The 23,951-nt window shown below is 51.9% G+C and overlaps 2 protein-coding genes across 3 annotated transcripts; one reads left to right on the top strand and one right to left on the bottom strand.

Moving 5' to 3' along the window:
* Nucleotides 1–975: 975 nt before the first annotated feature.
* LOC122386688 lies at nucleotides 976–10,083 on the top strand. Its single transcript, XM_043376127.1, has 4 exons — nucleotides 976–1,023; nucleotides 2,723–3,206; nucleotides 8,376–8,488; nucleotides 8,852–10,083. The coding sequence occupies exons 1-4, from the start codon at nucleotides 976–978 to the stop codon at nucleotides 9,014–9,016; spliced, it is 810 nt and encodes a 269-aa protein (XP_043232062.1). The 3' UTR covers nucleotides 9,017–10,083.
* Nucleotides 10,084–10,188: 105 nt separating this feature from the next.
* Nucleotides 10,189–23,635, bottom strand: LOC122386680 (cyclin-dependent kinase 12-like). Of its 2 annotated transcripts, XM_043376104.1 has the most exons (14): nucleotides 23,151–23,635; nucleotides 18,674–19,687; nucleotides 16,580–16,675; nucleotides 16,097–16,337; nucleotides 15,276–15,717; nucleotides 14,910–15,040; nucleotides 14,494–14,602; nucleotides 14,003–14,166; nucleotides 13,547–13,743; nucleotides 13,064–13,265; nucleotides 12,413–12,684; nucleotides 11,856–11,987; nucleotides 10,955–11,135; nucleotides 10,189–10,610 (listed from the first exon to the last, which is right to left on the bottom strand). In XM_043376104.1, exons 2-14 carry the CDS (start codon nucleotides 19,639–19,641, stop codon nucleotides 10,428–10,430), a joined length of 3,318 nt encoding a protein of 1,105 aa, XP_043232039.1. In that variant the 5' UTR covers nucleotides 19,642–19,687; nucleotides 23,151–23,635; the 3' UTR covers nucleotides 10,189–10,427. The 2 variants fall into 2 exon arrangements, with proteins under 2 accessions (XP_043232039.1, XP_043232040.1); XM_043376105.1 differs by lacking the exons at nucleotides 18,674–19,687; nucleotides 23,151–23,635 and adding an exon at nucleotides 17,284–17,530.
* Nucleotides 23,636–23,951: the final 316 nt, after the last annotated feature.

Below are 23,951 nucleotides of genomic sequence, written 5' to 3'. Positions count from 1 at the left end.
TACACGCGCAGTCGACAGTTTTTGCAGAGACTGATGAATTACATACTCCTTTTTGTTTTCCGGTCACTATTCGGGTTTCTCCGTCGCGTTTTACATAGCACGTGGAGCGTACATAATTCGTGTTCAAAGATGGCTCAACAATAATTATGTTTTGTCTCCTCGGTTTCGATGCGTACGCAGGACTGCTTTCACATTGATGGAGCTAAATTGAGTTAAGAGCACGCCTTGTGTTACGAAATACGTATTTTGAAAAGCGGCGCACGTAAAGCGATAATGATTCTGCAGCCATCGTGGCAGAACATTTGTGTTGACTCTGTTTTGGTCATTCTGCATTTTAGTGTCGTTGGGTACCTATCCATTTTGCATTATGTTTTCACAATCCACTTCGTGACCGGTGTTAATGGCTCTAATCATCGTTTTGCGTGATATCGGCCTTGCCACTCTTTATTTCTACGTTTTCTAGCCACGGGGCCATTAGCACTTCATTCCGTCGCATATTATGGCTTATGACGTTCATAATGCTCATTAGATCGTAACGTATAGTACATGTATGCTGTAGGCCGTAGGGTAGGTAATATCGTTATCAATCGCAATGTATACTATGGTCCAGCTGAAGTATTGTATTCCATTCCACAATATGACTCGTCCTCCATCAATGACATTTATCCGTGCGGGCTGCAATACTGATGCGCTATCGCCGATGACCACTGTGGCCCGGTTGCCCCAATCCCCATATCACCATCATCCGATGCGCTATGATATTTCGTTCTGGTCTTTCTGAAACTAAGCTAACCACTCACTACCGCGTGTGCCGCGGGATGCACAACATCGCGCCAGTGTGCACCGTTCGTTGACAGTGCGGTGATGGACAGCCGCACGGCGCGACCTTGGTACTGCGGTGCCCGCCCGTCCGACCACAACAGCGCGCGGTGGACGGACGGGCGGCCTGCTGCTGCTGATTCAGTCGGCGTGCCAATGCGACCGGCCCGCCACACCGTCCGCAACTCGCGGCGGATCGCGCCGGTATAGACCGGCTGTCCGCGGCCCTGATAACACACAGGACCGCGCAGTGGCATCGCGACGGGAAATGTCAGTCCGTCACATCTGGATGTTTTCGCCTTTTGATGACATAATATTCATATTCAATCGCAATATCCCGTCCTATCAATGATAGAAATGTGGAACGGCTAGATCTATGCTGGCATCCTGTGGCACGCGTTTTTTTTTTTTACTGTCAGTACGGTTCGATGGCATGTCTCATGTCACAGTCCCCTCGTGTGCCTTTTCTAACAACACAGGCTTGATTGGTCTCCATGCAAAGGTGGAATGGTACGGTATCGTGGGCAACGCCGGGGGCGGGAATAACCGCGTTGTTAACCCGCCCTAAAACCCTACTTTCTGCTGCCACTGAGTCACGCCTTCTCCGGTAACCAGTCCATGACTGGTCTCCGTGAACACATCACATCTCCGCAAACCAAATGATCTGTTGGAGCAGGTCATAACCGTCGGACCTGATGATTATGGATAGCCGAGGGCATCTGGCTGATGGATTACCCAGCACTGGACGTAGGAAATGTCACTATTCTCGCGGTTTCACTCAGACTGACTCCGCCTACAGATTGGTGCGTTCTAAGGGAAATTCCTATGACGTCATGCTATTCCGGGTGGCTGTCTGTAAGTTGTAATGCGCAGTATAATGTACGCAGTAGCTACAGTAACTGCGCCAATTCCCACATTTCCTGCACTATTGACGAGTTGCAAATTTCCCGTAAGCCCAGTTCAAGTCCATGTATCGTACCCCAGCGATTGTGGAGAGATGCACCTCGTCAAAACAGTAGCGCGTTTCATAACAATGTTGCATCATATCGCTAGATCAAACGCCGACGCTCTACTCAGGATGGTTGGATAGGGATGCATGCGACATGCTCTGTGTCTTGAACTGCCCTTTGATCTGGGAATCCTTGCGGACTGATGTGGGCCGTGACTACAGTCGGTGATCTCGTCACCACGCTGTCCTTCCGTGGTGCTAGGCGTGGTTATAAAGCCAGGAGCTTCGTTTACGTGCACCCGTATTACGCAAACGGAAGCACTTGGGTGGCAGACTTTAATTTTAGACTCCGTGCTCGACAGGCACGAGGCAGTGCCTAAACACACACTCACAGCGCTTCTTAGGCTCAGTGCCAATACGTGCTTGCTGAAGGAGTGACGATGTTGCCGAACTTGCCCCGGTCGGCTGTTTGATTTATGGGACATTTTCCGATTGGTGGTCAATTCTGGAAGCTTAGCTGTCAATGAACGAGCCGCAGTTGAACACAGTGCATTTGTTATGCTCTCATACAGAGGCCAGACACATAATTTATTTGCACATTTCGAATGCGGTCACATTAGGGAAGGCACGGCACAATTATTCCGCAACAAGGTCCGCTCGGCTATTTCTAGGCATCGTTTATAAACTTCACATTCCATAGACACTAGCTTTCATTTTTTTTATCATTTCATCCTACATGCATCGCTCCAGTTGGTAGCTTCAAGTCGAATGTCTCAGCCTGGGCTGATGTTACGATCACTGATTTACTGATTCATTCGCTCCTCACTTTCACAATACAAACTTCGGGATTGTTTCCATTTCATTAGATACATCTCAGCCTCCATTTCTCGCTGCTCTCTCGGAATTTTCCTCTGCATTACGATACCTGGCCGCCACTCTGACATTCCGCCGGAGCTGGCCACTCGGAGGAGGCGCCGCCCCCCCGTCCCCCGCCGCGTCACCGGTCGGTCGGTCGGCCGGTCCGCCGGCGACCGGTTCGTGCGCCAGCCGGCTCCGCCGCGCCGCGCCGCGCCGCGCCGTCCTCCCCGGCCGTGCTGTTTTTCTCCGGCGCCGCCACCGAGCGACTGGGGCGGCGTGAGGCCGCGTGACGGCCGGCGACCAGCGCCGCCAGTCGGTCCGACGCCTCTGCGCCGTGCAGGTGTCCACGCTGTGTGCTGTGCTGTGCTGTGCTATACCGTATCGCACGCTGTCGTACCGAGCACTGTGTCGCGCTGTGCAGCGCTGAGCGCCACTGTCCGTCAGTGCCTGTGTGTGATCGCTGCTGTGTGTCCGGCCTACCGGAGGGCAGATAGGAGGAGGAAGTGTGCCGAAGCTGAAGCGGAAGCGGAGCCGACCATGTCGTCCATGGTGCCGGCAGAGGTCAGGAGGCTGTCCAGCTGTACGTACGCACCGCCGGCGACGATGCGTAACCACGGGAATGCGCCGACGGTTATTGTTAGGTCTGCCCCCGCCCCGGCTTTCGATTCTATTTTAGTCAACGAGGAATGGTGAGAGTAGGGTATTGGTGGGAAGGATGAAGCTGAGGAAATAGCCACTGAGTCTTATGTTACAGGCAACTACAGTTCCACACAACTGATGTGCCAAAGCGGGTGGCGAGATTGTCTGCGGCATTTAGAAATGTCGAGGAGGCTTAAGGCTCTCCAGAATTGCTTCCTGCCACTCCTGATAAACTTATCCATGCGATTGGATCCGGTAGTTGTGCACCGCGTTCCCGTCTGCATGACGAGAACTTAAGCTGTAATGCAAATGTCCAAGACTCCGAAATATATATCAAGCAAACTATGTAAAATGTCCCGAGGCCCACAGCCAAGTTTCCTCTCAACAGTCCAGGAATTTATCGACACTTCAGCATTCATCGACTACCTCGTTTAGATAAACATACAGACTACCGTCATATTTCAATCACCCTTTCAAATCCCGACTGAAATGACTACCATCTCCCTGCCAGTGGAGGAGAAGTTTGCATCACCAATACCGCCCACCAATCCACCATCCAACGGGTCGCTGAGCATTGCCGACCGGTGCGGGCACGCGCGCTGCGTGACGATGCCGATCGTGTTTTTGTGACGACCCGTGACAGCGCTCCTGCGGCTGAGGTTCGGCGTGGTTTGCAGTATGTGTGCTTCCTGCTTCAGCTGTTGCCTACTGAAGCAGAAGAGTGGAGAATTTTGGTTTGTGTGGGGTAAATGGATGAATTTGCAACGTAAATGCCCCTGCTAATTGGTGGTGATTGAACACAAACGATATCGTAAAGACGCCTTTGCTCCGCTATTACCTGAACGAGCCTGTTACGTAGTCTTGGATCCTAACCACTTGACCTAGAAATTCCAGCTGGATTCGGAGGCGAAAGTTAAACGTTCCCCCGCAGCCGAACACATCTTGCTCTATAAGGTTCATCCACTCTTTCGCCCGGCCGTGCTAACGGTTTCTGACTGCGGGTTGTTCGGGTCCTCTCCGTCCGAACGATGAAACAGCGGTCGCCGCGGTGGCTCGAACCGGACCCTACCGGTCTCCCCCTACTATCTCTGCCGATGCCACGGGCTGACTCGACTCAAGAGCGGCTCTGTTTACTCAAAGATTAAGTGTATACTGTACATGTCTTGACAGAGTACATGTCTTTTCACATTGTAAACAATCGCTCGTTGCAAAGGAGCTAGTTGCAGACACATCCGCCTCATTATGCTTGCGTGGATGACGTTCTCAGCCAGCCGTTTGGATTGTTGAACAAAAATGTTATGAGCCAACCGTGACTGATGCTGGTTTGGTCGTTCAGTGGTGTGGTGCATCACCATTCACTGTGGTGTGTGTGTATCATAGACCGGCACTCCGGAGCTTGTTGCTCATCCCGACGCCGGTAAGGCTCAGAGGCATTTCATACGCTCAGTTGCTAGTGACCGTGAATAACTCAGCTTCTCGAGGCGAAGGACATTTTGAAGACAGATAACCGGTGAAATTTTCAAAAGGAGAAAAGCGGAAAAGGTTGTTTTGTTGATGTTGCCTCAGAAAAGAGCCGTGAGTCAATCAATAGCGCTCAGTTCGGCCTAAGGCATTTCCCTTTTCGTTTTATTTTACATGTGTGAAAAGCGTCTTTCACTCGATTTTCTGACTTGTAGGTATTCTTTACCAGAGATGTCAATCGGATACCAACTTTTCCTTACCATGTAGTACGTGCATCAGGAAGCCACCGGACAGGTGTGGTTTGTGGTCGAAGCTGTAGCCGATTCAGTACCCATTTAGTCGGCCCTTTTCTTAAATGTCATTCACAATTCACATGAACCGCTACTGGCTCGCCTCGGGATCACATGATCAAACCAGCTCGATTATCCCGTGCCTAGGTTAGAATTTTTTTTAATGGGTACACTTCAACCGCCGATGCCACAACTTCGCTAGGTCCGTGTTTTTCTGGCTTTTCCTGGGTGCTAAGTTTCTAGGCTTTTTGGTTTGACTTTATCACTGAAAAATTGTAGAACTGATCAACAGATTGGAGTTGTTTCTGCTCGCGTCGCCGCGGAATGCATTCATTGCCTTTACAAACTACAAATCTCACTTATCTCTGTCAGGATAATGTTATTGAGACCACGCAGTGTAAGATGTATGGTGGGTGTTGTAGGAACCGTTTTTGCCTTTACGTTCCTTTTACATTTTTTTAAAGATTAGGTGCTGATCATCATTTCGGGGGGTGGAATGATAGTCCGGGCTTCCTGAGATCTTTTATAACCTGAACGGAGTTCTATAGCCTTGACCTGAAGAAGTAAGCACCACATATTTATTCAGCCCAAATTCAGGCATTGAATTGACAATGTTGTGTTCACTTACCACCGCCAATAACCATGCGTTTATCGAGTGGGATCTTCGGACAAGAACGCAACGACTATAATATTCTGAAACTTAGGGGGGGGGGGGGGGGGGGGGGAGGAGGAGGCCGGGCTCAGATTAATGCAACTTGATAGATGCCTAGCCCCGAGTTGCAATATTGGCCAAGCGGCATCAACGAAAGGAGCTACCTACGAGCTTTCCGAAGCCGCCATTCTGTAATGCGTTATGCTTGTTGTCCGCCCTTACGTCGTGTTCACTTGGGAGCACGGGTGGAGAATGTTTGAAAAAGTTACCCCGGCCGGCGACCGAAAGTCAGAAAGACGATGATGCTCAAATATTTGTCAACGGTTATCAACAAACCCCTATTCTGTGGCATAGAATAATGGATGTCTGCCGTTTGTACGTTTTTAGGGAAAACTGCTGCACGCAGGTGCGGAAGATTTCGTAATTGTAACAACAATTTTGCAACACGCCTTAAAATTTCGGACGCATGTCACCTAGTGCTAGGTCAGGTCATCACTTCAGGTCAAATTTGCTGGATGATCGTGCTAAAAATGCCATCATGCCCTTTGCAAAGCTTATTCCGTGGAAGTTGCAACCTTCCCACACAAAACAAAATGTCAAATTTGACCGTTTTGACCCTCTTATTGATTTGAGCTCGCACCTGAAATATTATTCGCGACCGAGCCTTAAACGAGTGATCGAATGTTATGTTTGCAGTGTTTAACCCGCGCATGACTGGGGGGGGGGGGACTCAACAGAGCCCCCCCTCATGTTTTTCAGCAATATCTTCTAAACCGTTTGACGGATCAACACGAAACTTGCGGTACCCTCAGAGGCATCAATTTGACACCTTGTGTTAAAATTTCAACTTTCTAGCTACCATAGTTTAGCCGGAAATGACGTCAGAGTGACGTCATGTCGGCCGACTTTCATGCAAAATACTGAAATACGGCAAACGCTCTCAAGAGCTCAGTTTTAAAGCTAGATCCATTTTCTTTGCATGAGTGGACTACAAATACACGTAGCTATCGAACTGCAATCTCGAATTTTCGAAATTTTGAAAATTTTGAAAATTTTTTATTTACAATTACAAAAATATATTTGTTGATTTTTTCAAAAAGTTTTTGACTTTTCGCAATAACCGGAATATATGTGATAGAACACACACTGATGAACTACATTTGCAAGTTTTAGCCCAATATCTTCAAAAATAGCCAAGTTATTCGCATTATTGTCAAAATTTTGCAATTTTATGTTTTTTTTTCAAATCCATTTTTCAGTACGTTTTTGACGTCGTACATCAATATAAATGGCACCATCGTGTTTCTGAGCTCAAACCGCATCTGATAGGCACTTTTATTGTTGAAAAATTTTATTTTCAAAATTTGACCTTTTCTGACCTGAAAGTGACCTGACCTCCGGTAAATTCAGCTGACAATGACCTCAAATGACACAGACAGCACTATTTTCGAAATCTACGAGTAAAATGGACTATAAAACATGCGTCACGTGACCGATACATGATATACAATTTTCGTGACCTAGGATGACCTGGCCTTGACCTTAAAAATTCGAAGTAAAAGTTCGGTACCCTTAGGGTATCTAAGGCATCCGTCAAGGAGTGCGTAAACCAAAAATGAGCCTGATCGGACCGGCGGTCCGGCGGTCAGAGCCTTAATTGTGAACTAACAAAAATGTCGATAATTTTTACTTTGACCTGACCTGTGACGTCATCGGTGACCTCGAGGTCAATGAAAATAGGTTTCGCTCGACAGTTTCTCCAGGGCTATCAGACGTCGTTTGAATTTTGACGATCGGCCCAGTAGTTTCGGAGATAGGAGGGGGGGGGGGGGGGGCTCTGGAGAGCCCCCCCCCCAGTCACTCGCGTTATGGAAAATACCCCAGTCATGCGCGGGTTAAGCTCCGTTATGTTCATGAACTGTGAGAAGAGTTGTCGGAGAACGCTCAAATCAGAGAAATTTGGCTTTTGATGATCTATGGTGATTTTATTATTGAGCTTGCCTAAAACATGACCTCTGATCACGTTTGTCGCTCTTTCAAACGTCGTTCCGCTTCTCGCCTCGTAGCCCAGTAGCTGAGTTAGAAGGAGCATGAAAAGCCCACCTCTCGACTCAACGTGTTACGATAGGGCCACCACCCTGGCGCGGGTTAAGTTGGGGGAGCCTTGAGCCCCAGCAGCTCGTCCTTCTATCTCACTGATATTACCCTCGTCCTGTCTTGTGATGGTATACAGTGCCATCTTACGATAACGGCCCTTAACTATGATTTACTTCTGTTTGATGAAACATGTGGGGCTCCGCGATGAAAAGACTTAAAAACATAGAAGCTCCAAAATGAAAATAAAGTAAATTTTCAAAAACTTTTCAAGGTAGATAAGAATAATGAGAGACGCTTTTATAGATGGCAGTTTTTTCGTATGGAGACAGCTTTTAGGATTTACAAAAGTGGAAAAAGTTACCCCGGCCACGGCCGGGATGGCCGGGGCAGGTTCTCCACCCATGCTTGGGAGATCGTCGATCGATCACTTAGGAAGCGAGTGGCAAGGGACGCCTCCTTCAGTTCCATTAGCATACGCTGCTCTGCGTCTCCGTCAGGATAGCGTAGAAATAAGCGAATGCAGCGCACATCTGGCTTACTTCGCCCGCTCGGTGGCTCGCTGTCGAATCGGCGCACAGTGGATTTGATGTCACCTCTTGTCGGTTTGCAGGTCCCAACATGCCGTCCGTAACCCACTACATCGCCGTCAAGGGCTCGCTCTTCGCCGTGGAGACGTACATCTTCGGCATCAACGACTCCCACTTTACTGAGGAGGCGCAGAAGGTACGTGCGAAATCCTGAAAGCTAAGCCATCTTTTTGTTTCTAGATCCTTTATTGTTTGATTACATTGCTATCCGGACCCGGTAAAGCAATCAAATTAATCTTGCTCTTTAACGTGGACTATTTTTTTTTTGCCACTGCGTCAATTGATACGTACGTTGGCAGACGAGCTTCCGGCTCATTTGTTAGACTCTTTACTGGTGCGTATTTCTTTATCGATTTAGGACAACTGTGTCTAAAGCTGCTGTTCTACCTGTGTGGCTGTAACTCCTCTCTGACGGCCCGTAGTCCTCCGTTAGCTGCGTGCCTGTAGTTGTAACCCATCACTGACGGTAGTTTGACCCCCCCCCCCCCGTCCCCGGCAGCTGGGCGTCACCGACCTGACGGTCAGTCAGTGCGTCAACGGCGTCATCCTCAACCGGGACCCCATGTACGTGGTCAACCTGGTGGCCCGCTTCGGCTACGAGGTGATCGCCGCCTCCGGTGGCCAGGAGTGCATGTGGACCTTGAAGAGAACCATTGAGATGTAGTTCTGCACTCGGCCCACACGCGTCGCCACCGTCGCCGCGCCGCGTCAGTGGAAGGGAGGGAGGGTGAACTGTGCTGACTGCTAAAAAGCACAGCCGATGCGGTTGGTATGACCGAGTCGGCCTTCAAGCGGTGTCTCCAAACTGTTCTTAGAGTAGTTTGGAGGGTGTAGCGGGCTGGCTGAGCTAGGTAGCATGCATCTGACGATTTTATCGGCCGAATGATCTGAGGGAGAGTTATTTGGAAATGCGACTTCAGTCAATCCAAACAGCTTTAGTGGTGAACTTCAGATGCGTTTGAGGCTTTCAAAATGTTTTCGATCAAAGGAACGGTACAAAGCACAAAATGGATGCTAGGTGTGACGAGTGTTACTGTTACCCGAATAGCAGTGATGCGTTATGTTACTCCCTTTGCACGGTTATTTACTCAATTATTACGTTATTTGCCTTGTTTACGTCCAGTGTTGAAAGGATAGGTCCTTATATCTTGCCGATGAGTTAGAGAATGCACCACAAGGGCGCAAACATATATGTCGAGTAGCGTACCTCATTGTATCGATGTAGGTTGTGGTCGTCTGGTGGTGGGTCTCCCTGGTATCTGAGCGTGTTGCGCGTACCCTCTTTTCTCTCCCCGAGCGCCCCCATCTGCGCTACAGCGCTTGTTTTTGCGCCGGCGCCGCGGATTCGAACCCCCGTGGCCCGTGCCTGTCCCGTCCGGCCCGACAGCCCGGCTGAGTGGACGGTAGGGTGCCGCACTGTGCCATCTCGCTGTGATCGGAACGTACCGTGTTTGTGTGCGTGTTTGTGTGCGTGTTTGTGGTCCTGTATCGTTTGCCTTAGATCGGCGGGAGGCCGCGCCCAATGCTGTGGGCCCCGCGTTGGGCCTTGTAAGGTCCTTCATGGCTAGACTCCCGGGCGGTAGCCGTGTGCCATTTTCAATGTCAAACTGCTTCCTAAGAGCCGCCGCGCTCGTCATGGACACACCACCTCCACACGGCTTGTCGGCCATCGTGCCATGTCAGCTACCACCACCGCCCCGCCAAATGAGAAATACACGTCATCTCACAGCATGTCCCAGCGCGTGTGGAGTGGAGTGATGGAACCAGCCTCCCCGGCAATCTGTTCGTGCGTGCCGAGTCACCAGTGAGTGTTTTTAGAGTTCCAGACAGCACCAGTCACCATCAGATAGATGTATTGAGGGTAATAAACCGTCCTAGCGCTACCACAGTACACAGTCACCGCCGCACTGTGTGATAACAATGGTCGCCACGCACACACACGCGATGCGCACACGCACACACCGCTCCAGGTGTCTCCGCGGCGCCGGCCCGCCCGCCGGCGGCCGGCCAGTCCCGTCCCATGCCGGCGGCGCGGCCCGGCCGTCCATCACAAATGCACGCGCCCGCCGCCGGTCTCAGCCGAGCGGCGAGAGCTGACAGTGGCGCAGCAGCGCCGAGAGCGCCTGTTTGAGCGCCGGGGTGGCGCACCCGCCGCGGCCCAGCACCACCGTCTCCGGTCGGAGCTGGCGGCGCGCCGCTGACGCCGCCGTCAGCTGCGCGCTGACCGGCTGAACCAGCCGCTGGGTCGGCAGGTCCACCTGCGGCGGGAGGCGGCGTCAACGGACTGAGGGGCGAGGGGACTGGGAGGGAAGTGAGCGGGGAATTGCAGCACATGAGTCACCAGATAACAGCAAGACATGGCAGAGGTGACACGCAAAGGCAAACTGTTGCTTATAACGCTCACGATATTGGTTTATTGGTTCGCACTCAACATAACCAACCATTTAAAAAGAGCTTTGACGTTACAATTCATACACGGAAAGGTAGATTATTTGGATAATTTGGTCATTTATCAGCCTCATACCCAACAAACATTAAGCATCATCTAAATCCACCGTGTCACTCCTACCTACCTCTCCCATCATCCCTCTCCTTTCCTCACCGGACAATTGACAATATTGGTGAGGAGCTCGTAGGTGACCGGCCGCCGCTGGCGCACCAGACTGCGCATCTCTGCCAGCAGCATGGCGAGCCGTTTGTGCCGCTCGCCGCTCTCCGACGGAGAGACTGCCGCCTGACCCTCAGACGGGGGTGCCGAGTTGGGCTTGGAGCCGCCGCGTGACCTGTGGGGCGGGGGGAGGTGTGAGGTCAGGGGGTAAGGGAGAGAGGACATGTCTAATGCGTGGGTGAGTGTATGGCTAGGGGGTAGACAGCGAAGGGCATAATGTTGGAGTGGTGAATAGGGAGGCTGGGAATGAAATGAAACATTTGAATCATCAATGGCGTAACAATAACACAGAGTCACGAAGCAGAACGCGGGATAAAAATTCGAAGATTACTCAATCAGTTATCAGACGACGCAACGATAACACCGGACAAGCACGCAGAAAATGTCAGCGCACGCACAACTGCATCCATACAATAACACCAGATACCCAGCAGCCTAATCATCCCGCCCGATCCCCGCAAACCTTGTCGACCTATGCAACATCACACGAGGCAAACATCCGTCCTCCAGTGCTCACCCAACACCCTTCCCCTCCCCAAATTACACAACCCACTCCCAACCACCACGCCCGTTCCAGTCACCTTCCTCCCCACTCTCTCTCGGTCGTCCCCACCTTCAACGCCCCTCTCAGAAGAAGCCGCCCCTTTCTATGCCTGTCTGTCTGTCCAAAGTATCTTGTCCGTCTGTCTGTCTGCACCTGGTCTCCTCTCTGTCTCTGTCTGTCTGTCTGCACCTGGTCTCCTCTCTGTCTCTGTCTGTCTGTCTGTTTCTCTGTCTCTCTCTCCCTCTCTCTCTCTCTCTCTCCTCTGTCTCTCTCTCTCCCACCCTCCCTCACCTGCTCGGCTCGTCCCGTTCCCGGTCGCCGCCCGGCCGCGACACGTCCTCCTGTTGTTCCCGCATCTGTCGGCGCCGGTTCTTAGACCACATCTCGTGACAGTCCTGCCACACGGGAAACTTGGGTGGCGTCCTGGAGGGGTGACGGTCAAAGACGGGCGGTCAGCAAAGGTTAGTTGTTGATCGGGTGGCGTGGAGCGGAGTGGCGTGGAGCGGAACGGATATGGCAGGCGCAGTGAGCATACGAAGGCAGCGAATATCAGACAATCAACCCCGGACGAGTTGTTGACGAGTTGAATCTTCACCGGCCAGAGAAGAGGCGATTTTTCCATGAGCAATTAACAATGACGGTCAGAGAAGAGGCGATTGGTGCAAGAGTAATGAAAAATGACATGTTAGTTCATTTGCTCAAATGTTGGTCACATGAACCACTCGAGGAATATAACCGTTTCCCATGCCTGCGGTGCCGTTCTTCCTCGAGCCATTGACTCGAGCTGAGCTGGACAGTTTAACCTCTATTTACATACGTGTAGTTGTATTCCAATCGCCTCCGCTTACCTGTCCGGATTGACCGACTTCAGCCAGGGACTTTCGAGCGCATCTTTGGCTGAGATGCGCTTCTCTGGGTCGAGCTCGAGCATCTTGTCCATGAGGCTGAGCGCGGCCGATGGCATGTGCCAGAACTCCTCCTTGAGGCGCCGCCGGTAGGGCTTCTTGGGTCGGAGGGTGCTCCACAGGGGCAGCTGTACGACCTTGGGCCACACAGACGGACACGGGGAGCCGCACAGCCGGGAGATCATCTCCAGCTGGGCCATCTCCACGTTCGCTCCCTGACGACAGACGGATGGCGAGGCGGTGAGGGGGAGAAGTGATTCAAATTACTCAGAATTTCGCGAAGATCAAGGACGCAACAATCGAAGAACACATCTCAAACACCTGCGTCAAATACATGTCAATGCATTTTTTTCCTTGCTGCAGTCGCGCATGCTACGGTGCACTATGTATAATCCGTTTCGGGTCTTAAGTCGGTTAGCATGAAACAGACCCGACACATACGACATCGGCCGCCGCCATTCTTGTCGCCAAACAGCAGCTTCGTCCTACATGCACCCTCCCCGTCCCAGCACCGTCCACCCAGTATTATTATTATTTATTATTTATTATTACTAATTAGTTATTATTAGTAAAGTAATCTTGCCGTCCACCCACCTGAAAGAGCGGCTTCTTCTGGAAGAGCTCGCCGAGGATGCAGCCGCAGCTCCAGACATCCACTGCGGGCCCGTAGCGCTCCTCTCCGAGCAGCAGCTCCGGCGGCCGGTACCACAGCGTGATCACCTTGTTGGTGTACGGTCGGGACTCCTCGGCGTTGTACAGCCGGGCCAGACCGAAGTCGCCCAGCTTCACCTGTCCCCTGAGGAAGTGAGAAGGTTTGTGAGAACGAGATACACGCTGGCGAGAATGTGGGACTGTGTAGAAATTAAGTAAAGGCATGGCGGTTAGACCTATGATAAGTAACTGACAGCTTCGACCTGACAACGTAATGGCAGACGCCTGACAACGTTGAGCGACAGCAACGCAAACAGCCAGAAACACACGCAAACACAGACTCAACGAACGGGAGGGCAAGACCAAAGCTCAGCAACCCCTCACAGACGACTTTCCAAGCCCATGTTCAGCCGAGCAGTATCTCACTGGTTGTTGAGCAGGATGTTGCTGCACTTGATGTCCCGGTGGAGGAAGTTTTTCCGGTGGCAGTAGCTGAGGCCGTCCAGCAGCTGGCGCATGATGCTGGCGTTACAGGGCTCGTTGAAGTCCACCATCCCTGACTCCAGCAGGCCCATCAGATCGTGGTCCATGTACTCAAACACCAGGTAAAATGAACCCTTATCCTGCTCGGCGGAGAACAAGGGGTCAGAAATACAGCGACTGTAACGCGCTGCTAAGTTCAGGGGTGCAGCATGGAGCGAAACTGTTACGCTACAACTGGGAGAAATGAGGTTCGCGCGTAAGGAAAACCACACGACAAGATTACCACATCATTCCCATAGATGTTTTGAAGTTCGCCCAAAGTTAATATCATGAAAAGTAACTGTTGAAGTAAGTGACTGTCTTATCGCGACCAGCCAACTATCAGCTATGACTACGCACCTTCCGGAAGTCCACAGCCGTCTGTTTGTCGGTGACTATCTCCTTAATATTGACTATGTTCCTGTGGTTGAGCTGACGCAGGATCTTTATCTCTCGGACGGCCGTGATCGGGAAGCCCTCCTTCTCATTCTCGAGACGGACCTTCTTCAGGGCCACCACCTCGCCTGTGAGTGGGGAGAATCACAGGTGTCAGATTTAATGGAGCAGGGGCGGTCACTGCACAGTTTTACAGATAGCGAGGCAGGTCACTGTCCAGAGATAGCGAGGCCCAGATTTAGCGAGTGTTACCTGCTACATCATACCACGTTAGTGACGGCGAAACGAAACTACACTCCGATTATTGTACAGTAGGAAAATAACGCCAACGGCAGCCTGCGACACTGCCTTCAGCTGTCGTTGCACCTACACCGACTGCTTCGCCAAGGGTTCACACCATCCACCTCCAACCCCCTTCATCTCTATCTCCCTCTCCTCAGCCACCTAAAACTGACCGGTATCGAGATTTTTCGCCTTGTACACTTGTCCGTAGGTGCCCTGGCCGACCTGCGCCACCAGCTCGAAGGCGTCCACACACCGGTCGCCCCACGTCTTGCTCTCGGCCTGTGGATGGGGAGGGCAGGCGGTCAGGTGCCGGTGGTTGGCATACAGGGGCAGTGGGAAGCTGTACCAAAGCGACACAGAGCGGGCTTTGGTTACATCATGTGTACACATAATTTTGTATGCGATTCTTGATAGTATCATGGTAGCGAGCATATGTATCACTAAACATCAAATTTAATCACAAGTGTGACCTTGATCTATCATCCTTATCAACCACTTCTCCACATCACGCCAGCAAGTAAACAGACACCGGGACGGATTGCGACATTCCCCAGTCCGATTGCGACACCTCGGCGCACGGACTGACCTCGCGGCATTTGTGGATGATGCGTGGCCGTTTGAGGTTGCGCACCACACGCCGTCGGGCCCCCATTAGCGACATACTGCCCGACATGTTACTGTCCTCATCGCCTGAGGCGTCGTCTGACCCGGCGACCACTGTTGGACAGACACAGAGGGGAGGTCAGACACGCCTGTCACTGGCTTATCATGAGCGATATTAGCGTTCCTTCCAAAGGAAGGAGAGCAGAAAGTTCTTGTAATTAAAAACAGACGATACGAAATTTCAAATACCATTGAAAGCATAGCAGCTGCACTTTGCGACGTGCTTGTATGATATAATGTGCTTGTATAGAGAATACCCCTGCGCCTAAAACAAACGCCTTAAACAGACCTGGCGGCATGGGCAGGTCCCTGATGAGCCGGTCGACGGCGCGCCGAGGCACCGGCTTCTGCTCGGGCGAGAAGTTGTCGGGCGACGAGTCGGCACCCTCCAGCTCGTCCCCCGTCATACCCGGCGGCATGGGCAGCTTGGTCAGGCTGGGCCGGCCGCCGACCGTCGCCGGCGCCGGGGTGGCCGGTTTGGAGGGCGCCGCCGTCGCTGCCGGCGCCGGAGCGGGCTTGGCCTCGGCTTCTGCCGTCGTTACTGTCGGCGCCGACGCGGTGGACGAAGACACGGTGGCGGTGGCGGCGGAGGTGGAGGCTACCGCCGCCGCCGCCGCCGGCGGCGCCTTCCCGTCCGGCCGGTCCTGACTGACGATACGCGGGGGCGGCGGAGGCGGACTGACCTCGATCACGTCCTCGTCCTGATCGTCCTGAGCGCGGCCGGCCTTGTCCTGTACGAGTGGGAGGTTAGAGGTTAATCAGTGTACGTGCACAGCGTTGGACAGCTGACAGGGATGCAATTTAATAATGAAACTAGAGCTAAACATTCCCCCTTACTGGCAAACCCAACAGCTGTGCACAGCCTAGCATTCAGCTATATCCACCATCCAGCAGAATATGTAATCACAAACCAAATGTAGAGAAAGAAGCAAAGGAGTTAAAAACTCACTGCGTGGTTTAATACAAAATGGTGACACTAGTGGACTAGCAGGCAGAAACCCCAAAAAGCATTGCCGCTATATCATTTCTGACATGTCTCAAAGGCATTCAGTTCAACGTCATTCCAAACATCCCGCTGAATCGACGCCATTTTGCCATCGCAGCTCATACCTTCTCCTTCTGGAAGAAGGGCATCTGCAGGGCCTTCTCCCTGATCTTCTTCTGTTTGACCAGCTCGGCGAACAGTGAGGTCTGGGACATTTTGGCCTCTGCCGTCAGCTCGCGGGCGGATGGCGTGCTTCGCCGGGGTGGCGGCGGCGGGGGTGAGCCATGCCGACCGCGCGACGACCGGCCCGAGTGAGACGGCGACCGGGAGCGGGGCGAGCGGGGCGAGCGTGACCGCGACCGCCGCCTGGCGACACACAGGGCGGAGGTCAGAGGTCAGAGGTCAGAGGTCAGAGGTCAGAGGTCGGTGGTCAGTGGTCAGAGGTCAGTGGTCAGAGGCCAGTGATCACAGGTCAAACAGGTCCCAAGGCAGGGCAAGGCAGTGGTCACAGCTCAGTCACGCGACAGAAAATGGCACCGGCTGGGGAGGAGAAACGGCAGCTTATTCAGTTTCGTGTCACTACTTTACAGTGAGCAATTCGGACCGACCTGGAACGTTTCCTGCTGTACGGGGAACTGCGCGAGCTCTTCTTGGAGGGGCGGACCGGACTCCTGCTCCTCGACCGAGAGTAATTCTTCTTGTGCCTGCAGGAAACACGGTCACACAGAACGTCAAGCGGCTGAAAACTTACCAAACACGATTCACGCTGTACAACATCCAGATGAACGCGTACGTAACTTGAGTGGTGGGAAAGCTATTAACCACGTGCAAGAATCTCTTAACACATCGGTCGATAGTGGATTTGAGAAAACTGTCTGCTCACATTGTTTACAATAGGAATGTTACGTTTAAAAACGAGCGCGTTTATCAAACAGGCTTAGCTGGCATTAGGCTAGTGCCGTAAACTGCAGTGGCATACCATCCACAATAACACAGAAAAGGGCACTGAGCCTGAACACAAGCACACATTTCTTGGCCTCTACCTAGAAACAAATTCAAGAGTTTTGACAGAAAATGGTGTTACTCGTCAGCACTGCCAGTAATTCATGCTGTGATTGAAACGAGCCCAACAACAATTAAGTTATATTTCATATATGTCGATACCACACCATGCATTTATCTTAAAAACAACAATATCATGCAACAAATCTACATTCCAGTTCTAAGAGTCATTGAAAAGCATGCTTTTATCAGAAGCAATCTTTTACGACACCACCGTCCATCGGAACTTATGTCAAAGGAAGGAGGATACCTTTTACGAGATTTGGAACGGCTGGATGAGGACTTGTGCCGATGTTTTCTCTTCTTCCTCGAGGAAGGAGATTGGGACACAGTTCGGTTCAGCTGTCGGAGGCACTGCCGCGACGGCTGCTGTCGCTGCTCGGGCCAGGGCGGCTCACCGGAGGGGCCGTGTAGGTGCCGCTGGTGACCTGCGGCCGAGGCAGCCGCCGCCGCCGCGGCCGCCAGGACCACCGCCTGCTGCGGGTGGTACGGGTGACCACCCGCCCCGTGAGGCATCCTCGGGTGATGGAAGGGCGCCGCGCGCTGCATCTGCCCCGGACCGGCCGCCCACGGCGGCGGCAGCCCCGTCCGCGGCCAGGGCGGCGGCCGCCAGTCGCCCGGCAGGGACGGAGGGCGGCACCCACCCGGCCACGGAGGCGCCGACATCGCGGGAGCCATCGGCGCCGACTGCCACCGAGCCCAGCGAGGCGGCACGGCAGCGGCGCCACCCGGCGGACAGCCGCCCGGCCACGGCTGGGGTGGCCTCTCCAGCTGCTGTGACGGGTGCGGCTGGGGTGGCCTCTGCGGCTGCTGCGACGGGTGCGGCTGGGGTGGCCTCTGCGGCTGCTGCTGCGGAGATATCTGCGGTTGGGGCGGCCTCTGCGACTCAGTCTGCCTTGGTCTCTGCTGCTGTGGCTGCGGTCTCAGCGGAGACCTCTGCGACTGCTGCTGCGGCGGCAGGTAGGGTATCTGCCGACGCACCATCGTGATCAGCTGACCCAGCGCATCCACCTTAGGTTTCGCCGGTGCCGGCGGCGAGCCCTCACTGTCGCTGTAGCTGACCAGACGCGGATCGTCCGCCGCCGCTACCGCCGCCAGCTTCGAGCGGGCCCGTGCGAGTCTCGCCGCGGCTGCTGCTGCCTGTGGCGTTGTCGGCTGCTCCGTCTGGGTATCGGGCGTCGCTGCAGCGGCAGACGGCGGGTTGGTTGGACGTGTCGTAGTTCCGACCGGTATGTCGGCCTGAGGCTGGTGTGATACGGATGTCGGCTCTGGAAGATGGCCGTTCGCCGCCACTGGTGGACTGGAGAGGGCAAGGGGACGACGGAAGGAAGAAGTGAGATAGGGGATGGTGATGACGCATTGCTGATGGTCATGATCTTCATCAGGATCAATAAAATGACGACACTACGGAAAACCGAACAGAAGTCTAGCATAGTCAGGATATGAAAAGAAGCAAAACAGCACAAGTATTCAACCATTCGCCAGCCCACACACATATCATGCACATGCCAATGCAATAAATAAACATCACCAAACATTCTGAAAATCTTTGTTTAACCAGCACCGCCACAAGCATTAGTCCAAGTCCCAGCACCATCGTCTCCCCCATGCCGTTTGCAGCATGCCGAGTGCCGACTCACCTGGGCGGTGGAGACCTGCTGTGGCTGCGACTGCGGCTGTGTCGTCTCCGCCGCTCCCGCTCGCGACTCCGCGACCGAGACTTGCGCCGTTTTTCTGAGGACGCCATGGGCTGCGGCGGCGGCGGGGGCGGTGTGTGGGGCCGCCCACGGCCCGACCACCGGCCACTGTCCGGTGACGGTGGGGTGCGAGCTCCCCGCGGCGGCGGCGGCGGAGGGGGAGACTCGCGCAGGTCCCTCAGGTCGCGTAGCTCGCGATGGTCGCGCAGCTCGCGGTGGTCGCGCAGACCACGCACCAGCGGAGAGTCGCGCATATCCCGCGAGTCCCGGCCGTCCCGGCGCCTTAGGTGCGCCCGGTCGCCGTTCGGCGAGCCGGCCAAACCGTCTGAGAGAGGGGTGCCCGGACTGGGCGGCTGCAGCATGGCCCGGCGCCGCGACGCCTTGGGCTCTTTACCGCGGAACACTGGGGCACTGGTGGCCGCCTCCTCGGGCGAGGAGAGCGGACTGGCACTGGGTAGCCGCTCATCGGCCTCTGCGTACCGATGGCGCTTCCGTTTCTTCCGGCCGCCACCACCGCCGCCCCGGTCCTTGTCTTTCTCACGCTTCTTTTTCTTCTTCTTATCCCTAGCTCGGTACCGATCGTTCGCGTCTGGTGAGTCCGGCATCGCGTGGCCGTGGTCAAACAGATCTACCGGTTGTGGGGGAGGCGGCGGCGAGGGTGAGGGTAGCAGCGGCGGCGGTGACAGCGGCGGGGGGATTATCACAGGTAGCGGCGGCGGCGGCGGCGGAGGAGCGCGGCGGCGGCGCCGGCGGCGCGGACGGCGCGGGGCCTCCGGCGAGAGTTCTCCGTCGCTGAGGTTGCGGCGCCGCGCCGAGGTGCTGTCGTCACTCTGGATCTCGCCAGCCTCGGGTCCGCTCAGCGCCTCCGACGACACGTCCGAGTACTCGACCAGAGGCTTGCCGTTCATCATCGTCTCGGCCGGCGAGCTAACCCAGCTGCCACATCGCCTCGGCCCGCTGCAACAGCCGCCACAGGCGCGGGTCAGCCGCCGGGCCGGGCAGGGTCGGTGAGTCTATAGTCAGCGGAGAGGAGTGTTTTGATTTTTAGAAAGGAACTACTACTTCATGTTTGAGATGCTCTGTGGTTCATATTTTGAACATACAAAACTCCTAATATTCAAATATGTCGACAATACTGTTTCCTGTATCCCTTTAGATGCTGGAAAAACTTTAACCCATGCCGGGCCGGGGGAGGGGGGGGGGGGGTCTGAACACCCTCACTCTCGGCTCCTAGGCTAGGCCGCGTAGCGACAGCCGGTAAGCGGCATTCGAAAGAGCGTCAAAAATCATGATGAAAATACTTCAGTCATTTTTTTCGGCCAGGTCAAAGGTCAAGTCACTAGAAGTGATCCAAGGTAGAATTTTGGTAAAATTTCAAGATTCTTGACATACCGGCGCACAACTCGGGAACCAATAGAGCTACGGAGTTGCGGAAAAGCGCATTCGATAGCTCCTTTAAGCTCTTTTGCTAACATGTCCTCGGAAGTCGGATTTGACCTAAGATCAACGATTCAGTCTCCAGAGGGAAAAAAGTTAACCGTTTTTTAGTAGTGTTTTTTGATTATAACTTTTGACTCAAGCAAGTCACGGCATTTATTTTGCCAGCGTGTTTCTCTCGTCGGGACGCATCAAATGAACTATAATTTGACCTTGAAAGGTCATTTGGAAAATTTGACCCCAGGTCAAGGTCATGACCTGACCGGAAAAGGTTATACTGCACCTGACCGCCGACCTGTCTTATCCGACGTCCGACCGCCGCCGACTTATCAGCCGACCGTATCGCGGGGAGGGGTCACGACTCACGGGTGCAATTTTCCGATTCAGTGTGTCAAGTTTGCCGATGTCCCGATGTCTGAGTGTTTTGAATGACGTTAAGAGGCGCCTTTCAATTTTCTCTCATTGACTTATAATGGAGAGGGCGCGAAAATGATCTGAGCGTCACCGATATCAAAATTCAATAATTTTTTTAAGTACTCTTACCCTTATCCATCGCTGAAAATTTCAAGGCAATCATTCAGTCGGTGTAGTTACGACGAGCATTTAATTTTTCTAGGTAAGGTCATTTGAGGTGACCTGGTGACCTGACCTTGAACGAGCTGAGTCCGATATTTTCAAAACATGTGCGGACAAGATGCATCAAATATCAACAGGTGTGCCAAAAACGGTGGCACGGTTTTGAGATATCCGTGAAAAACCGCAGGGGTGTCCGAACACACCCCAGCGCGGGTTAAAAGTGGTTAGTTTAGCCAAAATACTGAAGGTGGTATGCTGATCACATTTTTTTCGCCCATCATCTAGCACCAAAGTGTTCTACCCCAGCCCAAGCGCTTGACACCTTGATTTCAAAGCCTCCTTGCCTGGCAAAATGCCTAGTATTTTTTGTGTGTGCGTGCATGCAAGAACCCTGAACCCATATACCTCTAAGGTAATCAAACATCCATAGTTGGTAATGACATAGACCTGCAGTACAATTTTCATGCTGGCTAGTTGACGATAAAATCATCACACAACGTCTCTCGATTAGAAAGACAGCTGGCGTACAATCGATGGCGTGCTCAATTGCCCTACAAGTTTGCGCAGAAGAACCGAATCCGGAAAAAACGAGCATTATCACGGTTTGGGCCCTCAATAGTTCAAACCGTTGAGATGATGCCAATTCCGACGACATCCTGGAAAACGAAGCAGAAGAAAGCTTTCGCATAATTTTGCGATGTTTCGGCGTTTTGACATGTTCCGCCGACGTTAAAGTTCAATTAGCTCACGAGTTACGCTATGACTTCGTAAACGTCAAGATCAGGAATGTTGGGAACGGGAATTGGAAATTTTCGATAAACTCGCGTGAAGTCACGACCGGGTCGAAAAACTCTCATGACCGAATCGCTTTCCAACAGTGTGATGACTGAATCCCCATCACATGGTGGGTTAAAATAGTTAAACATGGACTGGGACCACACCCACACCTACATTGTGGCCCACAAGGAAAGCAGTCATTGGAAGGCATTTTCATGCTCATAGATACCCTGCATTCTGTGAGCATAAAATAAAAACATCAAGCAGGGTCAAGAAGGTCATAAAAATGATGACAAAAAACTATTTAACTGTCAGCTTCTCCAATTGATGTCTTGCTGGGAACACAAGGCAGACAAGTGGTGCCCACTAGACCCTGGACTTGGAGCCTGGTCTTTATGGCCAGTGTGATACTGTTAGCACACAATTGCCTGGTACCTATATCAATTGTGATGCTCAACAGGGAAACTGCTTGGGCAGCTAAGAAAGCTGCCCAAGCTGACACCACTTGGGAGCTTGGGCACCACTGAGCTTAGGTACCACTGACAGGAGCATTAAAGGGACCCTCCCACCTTAAAAAAAGTTTATGAATTGGCATGAAAGTGATGTCGCTCGGTTCAGAAAGAGCGAAAACGAATATCTACCAAATTTCACCGAAAAATATTCACCGGTTTTCAAGATATTAGACTTTTACTTTTGTTTACTTTTTGGGATCTCCGCTGTTCCTAGCGACTTTATTTAAAAGTGCGGCATTTGTTGCGCGCAACGCAGCATATACCACCGCGTGCTACAAAACGTTTTAGTCAAACATTTAACGGACGTTCAAAAGCCTGATGACGTCATCAGATTCCCGTAATGGTTAAGAGATAGGGACCACGCTGGTCCCACCCTGCAAGTAAAGGGAAGAAATTTCTTGAACACCATAAAGCTGCGGGGGTTGCGACCGGGATAAATGGTGGTTTCTGAGCCTGGCCGCAAACTTGGCTATCTCAACTCAAAACTAATGTTAAGGTGGGAGGGTCCCTTTAACAGGGCATAGTTAATGTGCCAGTTGCCACTTGATGTGTCTCCAGTGTGCTCCTCCTGAGGCTGAGATGATGATTGCACACTAGGGAAAATGCATTTGTCATTACCATTACTAGCAAGGAAAACCTAATTCAGAGACATGAGTGTCAACTGCCAATGTTTACTGAATTTAGATGACAGGGAAAGGGATACATGCCCTGTGTTTGAGGATGTTGTCTTTGTGATTACTCCTGCATGAATGATCAGGGAGGAGGCACTTAATTTTATGCACAGGAGACAGGATCCACCATTTCTACATCACCTAAAGCTGGGGCTGACAGACGTCAGCTGACTGACAAGCACATTTGAGTCAAAGTGGCAGGTCGTTTCATAATATGCAATTTGTTTACTTGTGCGATTAAATAAATCTTAAGAATTATTAAAATGCAAAGTAGTTGTAGATACAACAGTCAACAAAATGGTATTAGAGTTGATACAATAAATTAACTTCCACATCATTTTACGAGACTAAAAGATGCAACGAATATCACCAATAATTCACTAGGCTTACGAACAAGGCTCACACATAACATTATTACTGCAAGCAAGAAAAATCAGTTTAACTCACCTGAAATCCTGATATCGTTCTCCCGGTTGATAAATAGGTATATCGGACGATTGGTAAACGGTACGGAGATGGATATCTCGTCAATCTCTATCCTCGGAAAAGAACAGCTTAAATCCAGCTGCAGAGCTGATTGAATCTTTTTTGTTTTGTTAATTGCCGTCTGCTCACGCTATTTTACAAAAAATACTCCTTTTTATGACCGACAAATCATCATTTCCGCATATGTCAAAAGACCTCGGGGTAATGGACAAGCGCAATGTTTGTCGTCTTTGCGGCGTGGCTGCGACAAATTCAACCACGTTGAAGAAAAATATCAGTCGGAATCTTTTTAGGCAGTGGGATAAAATCATTGAGTAAATCCTTAATTTCACAGTAGTATATTTATCTAACTGCAGAAAAAAAGGAGATAATTTTTCACACTTTGCCTTCTTTTAAATGTGTCTTTTTCGCAGTTATATGCAATTAAAAGGAAGCGTTCTTTCCTTGGATACTCCCAATCTTCAAATACCAAAGAGCATGAAATAATTTGCTGTCTTTCGCTTTCCTTATATAAACATCCCTTCAAAATCTTCATGCTTTGTAAGTAAATTCATTATGATGTTTGAAGGCGGGCTTTAGGAGAAAATGACGTCAAATAAAAATATTAGTTCTTTCATACGATTAAAACGTTCGAGGCAAAGCATTTTTATCTTATCTATCTCCCATTAAAGTAAAACATTCAATATTTCTTGAACATTGCTCTCCGAAATGGTAATAACTTCAAACTTTTGATTTGAGTGCTTGTAAGCTGTCATCAACTGC

The sequence above is a fragment of the Amphibalanus amphitrite genome, unplaced genomic scaffold, assembly GCF_019059575.1.
Source record: "Amphibalanus amphitrite isolate SeventyFive unplaced genomic scaffold, NRLGWU_Aamphi_draft 000259F_arrow, whole genome shotgun sequence".
NCBI classification, from domain to species: domain Eukaryota; kingdom Metazoa; phylum Arthropoda; class Thecostraca; order Balanomorpha; family Balanidae; genus Amphibalanus; species Amphibalanus amphitrite.
This window is presented reverse-complemented; position numbering and strand designations above follow the sequence as displayed.

Bases quoted from the DNA above. Each gene is read 5' to 3' on its own strand.
- LOC122386680 (XM_043376104.1), bottom strand. From the start codon at position 19,641: ATGATGAACGGCAAGCCTCTGGTCGAGTACTCGGACGTGTCGTCGGAG. The intron at 14,603-14,909 runs GTCAGTCCGTGC...CCCCATCCACAG, and splicing joins TCATCCACAAATGCCGCGAG to GCCGAGAGCAAGACGTGGGG. The intron at 11,136-11,855 runs GTGAGGGAGGGT...CCCGCCCCACAG, and splicing joins GAACGGGACGAGCCGAGCAG to GTCACGCGGCGGCTCCAAGC.
- LOC122386688 (XM_043376127.1), top strand. From the start codon at position 976: ATGCGACCGGCCCGCCACACCGTCCGCAACTCGCGGCGGATCGCGCCG. The intron at 1,024-2,722 runs GTATAGACCGGC...ATTCCGCCGGAG, and splicing joins ACTCGCGGCGGATCGCGCCG to CTGGCCACTCGGAGGAGGCG. The intron at 3,207-8,375 runs GTACGTACGCAC...GTCGGTTTGCAG, and splicing joins GGTCAGGAGGCTGTCCAGCT to GTCCCAACATGCCGTCCGTA.